Source organism: Mobula hypostoma, chromosome 8 (genome assembly GCF_963921235.1).
Source record: "Mobula hypostoma chromosome 8, sMobHyp1.1, whole genome shotgun sequence".
NCBI lineage: Eukaryota > Metazoa > Chordata > Chondrichthyes > Myliobatiformes > Myliobatidae > Mobula > Mobula hypostoma.
In genome coordinates, this window is record NC_086104.1 from 15,432,868 (window position 1) to 15,445,526 (window position 12,659).

Below are 12,659 nucleotides of genomic sequence, written 5' to 3' on the forward strand. Positions count from 1 at the left end.
CTGCAGATTTTGGTTTCATCCAAGTAGAGTAATGCAGGATTCCTGAAGCTTTCAGTGAAACTCTTTCACCCCGTAAAAGCCGAAATATAATGTATTTAATTTAGCCTCACTAAACTAAAGCATCTTGTAGAAATAGACTTATTCACATCATTTTAGTTTAGGAAAAAATACAATTAAATGACAGGTATTTTCATATAGAGGCAATTTTTAAACAGGTTATTGCTATTTTGTAAAGAGCCATTAATGTTCTAAATAAGGTAATTGCGATTTATTCCTTTACCTACAAACACGTTTGTAAATAAAGATAAATTTCTGTGGAAGATGCGTGTTTTAGCATCTCAGGATTGTTCAGCTTACGTGCGCCTACAGAAATAAAGGGGAAGGAAACCCCTCAAGTGCATCAGGAGTTTAAAATCTCATGTACTCGGAAGTCTAGAGTTGACTTTATGTTACGTTGGAAATGAATAAAATTCCATCAAAAGAAAGACAACTAAGCAGCCTTTTCAATTTACATAATTTATTGCAGTTAGCACACAATTTAAAAATTCCACCAACGGCACATCAAGGTACAAAACTAAACAGCATTATAATTTACTCCCCCCCCCCTTTGTTCTGAAAATTAAAAACAGACTATGATTGTCAAGGCTAACGTCAGTCTAAATCCAGGTAAAAAGGTAGAATGTCACAGGCTTGGGGGATTGTGGTTGAGGGGGTAAAAAAAAGAGGGAGGGAGGGAAATAACAAAAATAAAACTAGTAAAGGGTCACCTGTAAGGTAAAAATAACTGAGAGTCATACTCACAAATACCACAAAGAAAACCAAGGTGGGAACCAAGGAAGCTGTTTCATTTTAAAGACACTGATTGTCTTACCTAAACAATTTTTTAAAATCTACAGTTCAACATACTTTTGTCAGACATTTAAACTCTTCAAGTAACTAGCATAATTACAGAATCTTAGAGGCCATTTCACAGCTTTTTAAACAATGTCAAGAGCCAAAAGAAAAAAAAACTCATTTGACCCGCTTTTTAAAAAAAAATCCAGCAATACACAATCTAGTTTTTCCATTAATAATCATATTGCCTTTGTGCACAAAAATAAGCTATGTTTACAGTAGTTAAGGCAATCAAGTAAAAAAAATAAAAGCCACGGAAAGAAAGGGGGAAAACAGCCACGTTTCCGTGCTACTCCCAGAGACCTTATTGCGAGTGCAAGACAGGAAAACAAACACTGTGCAAAACACTTGCCATATGTGTTGTTCATTAAAACCACACACATACCAAGCAGCCACTTCAGCTGCTTGGTTACACACTATATAATGAACCCCTTCTTCAAAACCGGGTTCACAGATCCTTCTTGCCCACCCCCACCCACCCCCAAACTTCATGGCCAACATAATCAATTGATTTCTATCAACCAGCAATTCCGATCACATGAAAGCAGGGAACTTCCACTGGAATTTGTGCTGCACCACTATCTAATATTGAGAGCACAGGCGACTGGGAAAGATGTTTCACACATTGAAACTGCATAGCAGTGCACTTTTTTCCAAAAGAAAAATTAAATTGCTGTGCAATACCAGTGGCGTTTTTTTTCACGGTGCTACTGCACTTGACAAAAATGCATCCCGGGAAAGGAAAACGTCTCACTAATTAAATAAAAACTTAAGTTACACACTTTGCCAAGTTTGTAGAATTGCAAAAAAAAAACCCAAAACATCTGATAAAACTCATGCATTTTCTATAGCCTCAATATTTACTTTCATAATACCTGACTAAGAGCGTGAAAACAATCCATCAGGTTCGTTAAATCCATTCAATGCAGTAAGACGTACAGTAATATAATTCACATTTTCAAACATAATTTTTAATTTGCCTGAAAAACCCCATACATTTAGAATCTAAATTACATCAAGTTTCTGGTTAACAGGGTAAAGAACCATTCATTTGCAAATTCACCTTCCCAGGCATACGGAAATGAACTTCTTCATTATTTTGTTTACAGCATTGTACAAAAAAAAAGTTTTAAATATCCAGAAATTGTGCAACATTAAAATATTAACAAGTTTCAATGAAGACCTTAAAGAATTAGTGGTTCATTGTTAAAAATTTCAACAACAAAACCTCATGAGCTATACAGCAGCATCCTTTGCTGTGCACTCCACAACTGCAGGGTGCATTTAAAAAGAAAATAAGAACATTTATTAAATAAGTGTCGAGTTTAATAGTTAATTATTATTTACCTTATGTTGCATTATGAATCACAGAATCTCACTTTTGTAGACTGTGTTGTGATAAACAGTATTTATAGTTATTACTTTGTTGAGAGAACTCAGTGCCCAAAAAGCTGTAGAAGAGATTACCAGAAACTTGATTTTTAGAATGTTCCACAGCTAGGTTTTATTTCCAGAGTTCTTGTGAGCTGTCTTCTATGGTCCAGTCTCGCATTGCAGGCAAGTTAAGAGACTCTGTTTTAACAGAGAGAGTGTTTATCAGCTCACAGTGAAATTTTCTGATGTGTCTATACAGGTCACCCGACTGCGTGAACCTGCGCTCACACCACTTACACGCGTGTGGCTTCTCCCGGGTGTGAACCACCGCGTGCCGGCTCAAATTATGCGAATACTGGAAGCTCTTCCCACACTGGCTGCAGGTGTACGGCTTTTCCCCTGAATGAGTTCGCTCGTGCCGTTTCAAGGTGTACATACACGAGAAAGTCTTGCCGCACAGCGAGCAGGTGGGGACGTTGACGTCGGTGGTCGGCTTGCTCCGGAGGCCGTCCTGCTCTCGAAAGTGCGTGCTCAGGTGGATCTGCAGGATGTGCGGGCTGGGGAAGACTTTGTTGCACAGGGGGCACATGAAGATCTGGCCGGCAGAGCCAAGTATGTTGGAGCAGTAAGGCAGCAAGCTGCTGTCCATGTTTCCTTCCATCTGGGCTCCGTCGTTCTCGGGGGTTATCATCTCGTCGTCGCTGGCTCGATCCTCTCGGTCCATCTCGCTCGAAACAGAGGCTTCTCTTCTGGCAGACACATGGAGTGAGTCGTAATGAACCCTGTTCATTGCGTTTCCGCTGTCCTTCACCGTGCTACTTTGATCCATATCAAAGTCATTGGTGCTACTGCCTTCACCGTCAGAAAACACTTCCTTCTCTACTTTAACCTGGATCAGGTTGTTTCTGGGGCCGTCTTCATGCGGCGAGACATAAGGGTGGCTGGCATTTTCTCCTGCTGGCAGCCCAGACTTGACAGACAAATCCAGCACACAGTCAACATCTGCTGAATCCTTAATGGAGCTGACAGACCTCTGGGACAAAGGCCCTGTTGAGCTGCAGGGACTGGACACTGTTTTCCCAGCTGTTATCGCCTGTGTTTCAACCTCCGCGCCAGGCTGAGTGATGCCTGCTGAGTCAGAGGGTAATCTCATCCACATGCTCCCAGATTCAATGACCAAGTCCCTTTTGCTTGACACGGTGGCCCCCAGCTTCTCCTCCTCGGTTTCGTCCTCCTCGCTGGCCAGCTCCCCCACGGCATGGGCGCTGCTCACCGAGGAGATCTCCCCCTTGTCAGAGCAGCTGGAGGCATCTTCTTCCTTCTTGGTGCTGTCCGCTTCTGCAGTGGATTTTTCCTTCAGTTTCTTTTTGCAGACTTTCACTATGTCGTACATGTGAAGGTAACTCGCAGCTGCCAGTACGTCCTCAATAGGCAAGTCTTTGAAGTGGAGTTTCCCCTCATACATGAATTCAAGGAGGAGAGCGAAGGCTGGGGCTGTAACAATGTCGCTGTTCAGATGAACAATGTCTCTTTTGTCCAGCTGGTCCTTGTAAAAGAGATGGAAGTACATACTGCACGAAGCCAGCACAGCGCGGTGGGCTCGAAACTGGGCATCCCCAACCAAGACATTGCAATCACAAAGAAAACCTTGATGCCTCTGCTCACTCAGACATTGGAGCAAATGTCTGCTGTGGTCGGGAAACTCCATACTGTCTTCATAACCTGTAGCAGATTTTTAAAAAAGTTTGTTAACATTTAGAAGAAACAGCACAACTAATGCAAAATGCTACCCCCTCCCCCTCCAAGTCCCCTGAAATCTACAACTAAAAGATAAATAAAAAGAAAATAAACTTTAGCCACAACGAATTATTTTGTTGCTACCCTTGGCAGGGCATGGGAGAGGGAAAAGAACGTAAACTGCCACAAGACTCAATCACATTAACTGTACTATGTCCGAATCTCTAATCCTTAAAATGGCTAAAAATAAAGATTACATGATAGTCAGTAAGGTACTGTTGATCAAATTAGATGCCTAAAAGGACAGAGACAGGACGAAAACGAAGCTTATAAACATCTGATACAGATGACTATGGCCATATGGCAGCTGCTGCCCAGATAAAGAGATTAAAGAATGGAGTGCGATTACAGCTGTCTGGGCAATTCCACACGTCGCAATCTGCGATTCCCAAATTAGTCACTATTACCGCAAACTCCAAAGGGGGGGAACTAGCCTGCACTAACAGCAATAATCTGTCAAGTCAAAATAATATAAACACAAATACTATCGTACTAAACCTCCAGCAGTATTTGTAAAAGCAAAAAATAAAAATCCCCCCTACCTGCAAAAGGAATATAAACAGATCAACTTCTCTTGATCAGTCCCCAAAAGAACACCTTCAATGGTGCGCTAAATCTTTGTGACTCTGGTCTGTCAAGTTTAAAAAAGCAGACTGAAGAGGAATGATACCGGCACACGGAGCAAGATCACACAAAAAAACCTAGCAATGCCAGACTGTCAGCTGCTCTGACATCACTTCAAATGGAAACGCTACCTCCAGCTGTGCTGCTTTTTAATGCCATATGTTACTCGTGTCGTGTTTGCTACTGCTGCCACCAATCTCACGTTTGAATTCATTATCTGCTACAAAAGGGGGGGAAATGCCCCCCTCCCGCCAATAAAATAAAACCAAATAAAGTACAGCACCGTGTCTTCCCCCCTCGCACCCCTCCTTCCCCTTTTATTTTCTTTTGTTGCCAAAAATATCCACTTCACTTGAAATGACACAAATAAACTGCGGCCGCAGAGCAGTGTGGAAAAAAAAATGCTACAGGGCGACCTGTTAAATGTGCCGCAGCAGTAGCAGTAGCAGCGATCCTCAGTGCATGGTGACGGCAGTGAAACCACGACACCCAGAGCGAAAAGTCACAACGGACCGCGGCCGCCGCCGCCGCCGCCGCCTCGCCGGTCCGATGGGGCGACCCGGGCTCGGGCTCGGGCGCGGGCGCCAGCGCGTGAACGGTTACCAGCAACAACGCGTCGCAACAACTGAGAGGGGAAAGAGTAACATTTTGAAACAGTGTAACTCCGCGCCGCTCCTGGCAACGCTGCTCCTCCCTCCCCCGTTCTGCCCTCCTCCCCGTGGTAGACGGAGTAGTTGGAGAGGAATCCATGAGGATTTGATTCTCTGAGATACTCACAGGAAGCAAAAAAAAACAGGAGATGGGGAGGAAGGGGAGGGGGTGCACTTTTTCTGCCTGGAGAAAACAGCGAGTGCAAGTAGGTGGGAGGGAGTGGGGGAGGAAGAAACAACCAATGACTTTCAGGACTTCATGAGAGAGCTAGACACACACACAGGAGATAAGTGCGGCCAGATGTTGGAGAGAGCTGTTGCTATTCCGTGCTCTCCACCTACCTTGACGGAGGAAGTGTGAGTGACATCATATCTTCATTGAAGTCTTGGCCGACCACAAAAGACGCCGGGAATCGGCCAGCAACCTTCCGAAAAAGAAAGTCCGGGATCCCGCCGGCCAATCGGATGGCGCGGTGGGCGGGGCTTCCGCTCTCGGGGTAGGTTCGTTTCGGAGTAACCGTGAGCCAGCAAAAGGGGGGGTGGGGGGTTGCGTGCCTCCGGCGGGGCGGGAGGGAGGCATCTCGGGAGTTGTAGTCCTCGGGCGCCCCAGGCAAGTTTGGATCCCTCGTCGCCGGATCCGAACTGTGCCGACAGTCCGCCTTCTGCCCAAGACAGCTCTGGGGCGACGAATGCCCGGGGGCAGGTTGTCCGGAGATGTGCAGAAGCGGAAGCTGAATCCGGAAAATTATCTTCCCACTTTAAGAAAATGGTCAAAACTTTTTACATCTCTATGTATATATAAAAGTTCAAATGCAGTTATGTGCAAACCGCCTCCGAACCTTAAGGGCTGCACATTGTGATAATACTGCAGAATATTAAAATCACTATAGAAACGGGAGGACATGACGAGGCAGACTCACGCTTGCTGATGTTGTAAGCCGGTCATCCCGCTGTTGCAAACTTGACGCCCGCGTTCCTTTTGTCGAATAAAAAATCAGTTTTACGTTGGGCATGATTTTGCCCACATTATCGGTCTATTCCAGTTAAGCGCCTGCATGCGCTCCTCCGACGGGCGCTGCAAAGCTCCTTCAGGCTGGGAACGTGTCAGTGACTGCCGCCGATGCCGTTCCGATTAGTACTGTTAGCGGTCTGCAGGAAGCACGGCGAATTCTGGATGTTACCAGCCGGCTTGATGTAAATAACAACAATATATATATAAACTCGTTCCTGCAATTGAGATATAAAAGCGAAATTAATGAAATTAAGACAACTAAGTTGAAATAACTAGTTATTCCGGGCTGCTGATTTCACAGAAGCCGCTGTCAATGTCATCGAAGATTGACAGGCAGTACAGAGAGAGGGCCCAATGACCAGCTTTTGTGTTTCCCTCGCAAAATAGTATTAATACTATCATAGTATTAAAATAGTATTAATACTATCAAAATAGTATTCTGTCGGATGAGTCCAGCGGAGAAGCAACAAAACTTACTCAGCTTAGTCTTCAGGACAAGTTGGTTTTTAACTTGTGATCCAGTCAACTCTTTGTGTTCAGGACCTGCTCTTGCTGTTTGCTTTAATATGAGTAATTACAATGGTAGTTGGTTTTGCACTAGCAGCTTGGAATACAGCAATCACTTTTACTTTCAGTTCCCATTTGATGCTTCCATTTGAATACTTCCATTTTTCAGGCAGCTAACAGAAATGTCATGCAATATTGTTTTTGTGGAAGAGTGAATGGTGATTTTTGCGACACACACTCAAAATGCTGGAGGAACTCAGCAGGTGAGGCAGCATCTATGGAGAGGGAAAAAGAGTCAACGTTTCAGGCCGAGACCTTGCATTAGGACCAGCCGAAGGGTCTCGGGCCGAAACTTCGGCTGCCTGACCTGCTGAGTTCCTCCAGCATCTTGTGTGTGTTACTCTGGATTTCCAGCATCTGCAGAATATCTTGTGTTTGTGGAGCAACTGATTGGCTATATTAACAATTCATCCATAATTTTAATTTGAATATGCATACATTTTGAAAATGACTACGTTTTTGATTCAGCATAGTTAACACATTGAATATTCTATTCCATCTAGAGGCACATTGTCATCGTAGGAAATTTGGAACTTTTTAATCACAGCGTTTTTGTCTGCTGCTTTTGAAATCCCAGATAAATAATCTTTATTTTTAGAAAGGCTAGAATTGGTAAACTAAATAGACATTTATTTAATGCAAGATACTAACAATATGCAGTCAAACCTACCAAAGTTGTATAAGAATTGATGGGGGGAGAAAGATATACTATGCCAATATTGCCAGCTGTAATACTTCTGTGCCAGCTGTTCATGCTGTGCCAACTACACTGACACTGTCAATTGTGCCAAAGGTACTAGCTGTGCATCAGTGCCATTGATGCCAGCTGTGCCATTTGTGCCAACTGTGCTGTCTTTCCATTTGTGCCAAACTTATCTGTGCACAAAATCCCTGGTCTTAGTGATCAACATTTGCTTAGCTTCCGCAGTCTATAGATACTACATAAGCCCAAGTTTGTTTTGCAAGGCAGTATACAGTATTTTCACGAGTTAGTCATTCTAGACTTTGCTGGAGAGTTTCAGTTCGTTAAAGGGTGCATACAATTTGTGGGACCTCTGAACACAAACAAAAGATTCAGGCATGTGGCAATCAATATTTCCAGATAAGTACAATGTGATGCTTTTAACTGTCCTTTATTTACCGCTATGAAGTTTCTGTGGCCCAAATGAAAACAAACTTTCAATCTGTTTTTATTGGAATACTGAAAGTGCAATGGTGGCTGTAAACGTACATATTATGTGAGCAGTGTCACAGTTCAAAAAGGACTACGACACAGATCAGTGTTCGTCAGCATTTCTGCCCTGCCTTCCTCCACCAAGCAAATTACATTGTCATACCCATAAACGCCAGTAAAGTTGCCGTCTCAGTCCCCTCTCCCATCTCTGCATTTTTCTTAGCGTATACCAGGCCACGTTCTGTGCTTCTGTTCCAAACTCTGACCTGCCCGACTGCCATTTCTCAGCTGATGTTGCCAAGAATCAACACTATGCCCTTTCACTTTCCAGCAAGAAAAAATCAGGGGAATGCTGTTGCAAGATGGAGCCAGCGCAACATCTACGGCACAAAGCAAGAAGGATGAGGGCTAAATTAACTGGCTGTAGTGTTAATAAAGCTCTTGTATTATTAAGATAGAGATATGAAGTCAAGGATAACCATACCTTCTGGTACCATTTCACTGGTTTATTTTGTAAGGGAAGGATTTACAAGGCAAATGAGCAGTGTGATTCCCACCACTGGAAACTGACAAAGGCAATTTAATGGGCTGTTGTGTATAACAGATGCCAAATGTATGGACTCTTTACTTTAAAGGACTGTTCATGATCAAAAGGAAAACTTTGGCAATTCAACAATATTTTAAAAGATTAATTGTTTCAGGCAGCCTACAGATACCAGTTGCAATCTCTTCTCAGTGACATTGAGTAAACCACATCAGGTAGCCCAAACCAGATGAATCAGAACCAGGTTTAATATCACCAGCAGATGTCGTGAAATTTGTTATCTTTGCAGCAGCAGTACAATGCAATACATGCAAAAAAAGGTGATTTTCAGCAAAATATATATTTTTATTAAACTTGTATACATATAATATAAAATAGTTAAATTAAATAACTCGTGGAAAAACAGAAACAAACAAGTAGTGAGTGAGTGTTCATGAGTTCAATGTCCATTCAGAAATCTAACGACAGAGAGAACGAAGCTGTTAAGTTGTTCCCGAATTGTTGAGTGTGTGCCTTCAGGCTCCTTCCTCACGGTAACAATAAGAAGAGATGTTGGGGATGAAGAGATTCATTTCCAAAGGGGCAACGAGGAATGAGTGGGAATATTGTTAATTGTTCTGCCCATTCCTTTTTTTTTTCTGTCTCAGCCCACAAAATACATGAATTATTGAACCTAGTACTACAAATTATAAAGGGAAGATTATGATCTCTCTGTTACCGGTAAATACAAACAACAGACTACTGTACCTTAACTTCTAAGTAGAGATTTACATAAAGATGAAGAAAGGTAACTGTCATTGAACATTTCAAGAGTATTAAGTTCAAAGATCAAAATCTGGAAGTGATTCTGGTGCTTAGAATGTTATAATTTATGAAGTACACAAAATGGATACTTTTTCCATTTTGAGTACAGTTATTTAAAGATTTCTGTTCAATCTAGTATATGAATATTTAACTTGTGAAAGTAATGATGAATATGAATATAAATATAGTTTATATTGACAACTAAATTATCAAACTGAATTGTGAATATTAAAAAAATGTGTATTATATTCCCTGTTTAGAATTATTTAGTGTGTGGCCTATTCACTGTATTGTTAAAGTTATTGAAAGATAGCTGTTAAATTCCTTCCAGATGTATAATTATTCCTCAGTTAAACCAATTCAATGGTCTTTTGTGCGTGCAGAATCATTAGAATAACTGTACTAGGGAATTTATATGACTAGCTTGGCTTAATGAAAAGAAAATGTTCATTTTCATGACAAGCTTCGCTTAATTAATAGGCATTGCTGTTGCAGCTCGTGGCATTCTGGAGTACAGAGTTCAATTCTGGCGCCGTTCTGTAAGGAGTATGTGCTGCATGTGAAATGCGTGGGTTTCCGCCGGGTGCTCCAGTTTCCTCCCACAGTCCAAAGTTCGTAGGTTAATTGGCGGTGGTAAGTTGTCCCATGATTAGGAGGGGTAGATCCGGTTTGTCGAGGGTTGTACGGCGTGTCTCAAAGGGCTGCAGGGGCCTGTTCTGTACTATATTACCGAATGAAATAAATAAAACAAAATAAAAATACAACGTACATCAAGGAAAGACAGGCAAAAGGCAGAACAAGCTTCAATATAAAATTAAATTTCTTGCATATAATTTTTCCCATCATAGCAAGGCACTTTTATTTACTGCTCTTGCTGTGTTTTATGATTGATGAAATATCACTGAGCTTGTTTCAGAAGTTTTGTATTGTAGATGTTCAATGATTTACAGTAGTAGATTAAATCATTTTAAGTACAGTACTGTGCAAAAGTCTTAGAACCATATTATATGTAAAACTAGGGTGCCTAAAACTTTTGCACGGTACGGTATTTGTCAAGGTGGAGCAGAGCGTGAGTTTGTAAGTCTGGTGGGAGCAAGAGATGTTAGGAATGGCGAGGTGGAGCGCCACGTGAGGGGTGTGGGATAGGTAGCGAGAGGGAGTGCCAGGGGCAGGGGTGGCATGGCTACAGACACACCCAGCCCTGAGAGACCAGGCAAGGTCAATTGGTCTGTCGGTCATTATAGAATGTCTCTCTGGTGCTTCCCGCTCCTCACCTCTTTTCCCAACCATGATTCCCCTCTCCCTGCCCCCTTACATACGCACACATATAGGTGACTAAGTCTTTTGCACAGTACTGTGTGTCTATGTATATAGGTTGATGTTAGCAGGGAAGAGAAGGAAGAAATTTACCTACCATACATCTGAACTGGATCCAACAAACAAAAGATAGTTTAAGCATCTTTCTACACCTAGCCTCTTGAAGATAAGTATTTTAAATGGTGTGTTTACTTGACCAACTGAAACCATCCAGAAACGTTCTGGATTACTCAGCGCCTTTTGTTGTGGCTGAGAAGGAAACATGAATTGATAGGTAAATGAAGAAGGAAAATACAGAATGTGATAAACCAGAATTGAGGCAAATTATTTCCAAACGATCAATTGTTAATTGAGGTTGTGGGTGCTTGAGATGATTCAAAGTTATTCTGGTCCTGAGGAATGCAAAATAGGTTATGGAAATTAACTGCATGTATACACTCAGTGGCTTCATTGTTAGCTACAGGAGTGTATCCAATAACGTGGCCACGGGAGCGGAGCCCGGTATGGCCTTCTGCTGCTGTAGCCCATCTGCTTCAAGGTTCGACATGTTGCGCATTCAGAGATGCTCATCTACGAATCACTGTTGTAATGTGTGGTTATTTGTGGTACCATCCCTTCCTGTCAGCTTGAACCGGTCTGGCCATTCTCCTCCGAACTCTCTCCTTAACAAGGCATTTTCGCCCCCAGACTGCCACTCACTGGATGTCTTTTGTTTCTCACACCATTCTCTGTAAACTCTAGAGACTGCTATGCATGGGACTCCCAGGAGATCCGCAGTTTCTGAGATACTCAAACCCCCCCATCTGGCGCCTACAATCATTCCGCAGTCAAAGTCACATAGATCACATTTCTTCCCCATTCTGATGTTTGAACTAAACCTCTGGATTGTGCCTGCATGCTTTTATGCATTGAGTTGCTGCCACATGATTGGCTGATTAGATATTTGTATTAACAAGCAGGGTTTCAGGTGCATCTAATAAAGTGGCCACTGAGTTCTAATATAAAATATAAAGGAGTTGGAGCAGATAGTTGTTCTAAAGTACTCTTATGTGATTCTGGTACTACATTTTCAGAGAACGAGCTTTAAATTCTCAAGATCCATGCTTTTCAAAAAGGATTGAAGCAGAAAGGACTTGCCTTTCCCCTAGGAGACATAAAAAGAGAGGGTGCTGAAAAATTCTCCCCGTTTCTAAACTGAATCCGATTTGGGATGGTTATTGATAACATTGCCCTGATGTGGCTACATAGTATGAAACAGAACTAACATGTTTGTTCTTTTATTCTTCCAAAGAGTTTTCTTTGATGGATTGCTGCCCAGAACTGAAACAGATGGCAGGCATATTGTCTATATGCCTATTGGAATGAAGAGTAGGAAAACAAAAAAAAACTACACTGGCTATCTTCTCAACTCTCCACTTAAAAGGAATTTGAAAGTGGTGTAGGATGGAGGTATTTGCCTTAAGCTCAACATGAGGCTAAAGTTGGAAGGTTGACCATCCCCTGAAGATCTACATTCCAATTGCTACTGTGTTCAGTTAGTATCAAAGACCTGAATATACAAAATATGTGAGTAAAATTTTACAATATTATCATCAACGTGATGGGTGCTTTTTTTTTGGCATGTGACTGTTCAATTCAAGCTCACCTGCATAATCCCGTCTTGACTATTTCATTGACTGACGGTGGGGTAGTTTAACAGCTCTCCACTTTAGACCGTCAGAAGAATGAAAATAGATCAAAGTTAAGGCAAACAAGGCAACAGAACCCGGGTATGGAAAAGGCCATTCAATCCTTTGATGCTCATGTTTTGTTGCCCTGACATGTTATCCAGCCAAACGTAATCAAGATATGTTCACCTTTACCTGGCAAAGCTTTCCAAATATATAACACACTCTGATTTTG

General features: G+C 42.1%; 1 protein-coding gene and 1 long non-coding RNA gene across 4 annotated transcripts; one reads left to right on the plus strand and one right to left on the minus strand.

Annotated features, from left to right (window-relative positions):
- Window positions 1–561: 561 nt before the first annotated feature.
- On the minus strand, window positions 562–5,785 carry zbtb18 (zinc finger and BTB domain containing 18). 3 transcript variants are annotated; one of them, XM_063054984.1, is made up of 2 exons: window positions 5,682–5,785; window positions 562–3,990 (listed from the first exon to the last, which is right to left on the minus strand). In XM_063054984.1, the coding sequence occupies exon 2, from the start codon at window positions 3,974–3,976 to the stop codon at window positions 2,399–2,401; it is 1,578 nt and encodes a 525-aa protein (XP_062911054.1). In that variant the 5' UTR covers window positions 3,977–3,990; window positions 5,682–5,785; the 3' UTR covers window positions 562–2,398. The 3 variants fall into 3 exon arrangements, with proteins under 3 accessions (XP_062911054.1, XP_062911052.1, XP_062911055.1); XM_063054982.1 differs by lacking the exon at window positions 5,682–5,785 and adding an exon at window positions 4,608–5,661; XM_063054985.1 differs by lacking the exon at window positions 5,682–5,785 and adding an exon at window positions 4,263–4,288.
- On the plus strand, window positions 5,701–12,245 carry LOC134350066 (uncharacterized). Its single transcript, XR_010018800.1, has 3 exons — window positions 5,701–5,836; window positions 9,921–10,073; window positions 12,049–12,245. It is a non-coding gene; the product is annotated as an uncharacterized LOC134350066 (long non-coding RNA).
- Window positions 12,246–12,659: the final 414 nt, after the last annotated feature.

Bases quoted from the DNA above. Each gene is read 5' to 3' on its own strand.
- zbtb18 (XM_063054984.1), bottom strand. From the start codon at position 3,976: ATGGAGTTTCCCGACCACAGCAGACATTTGCTCCAATGTCTGAGTGAG.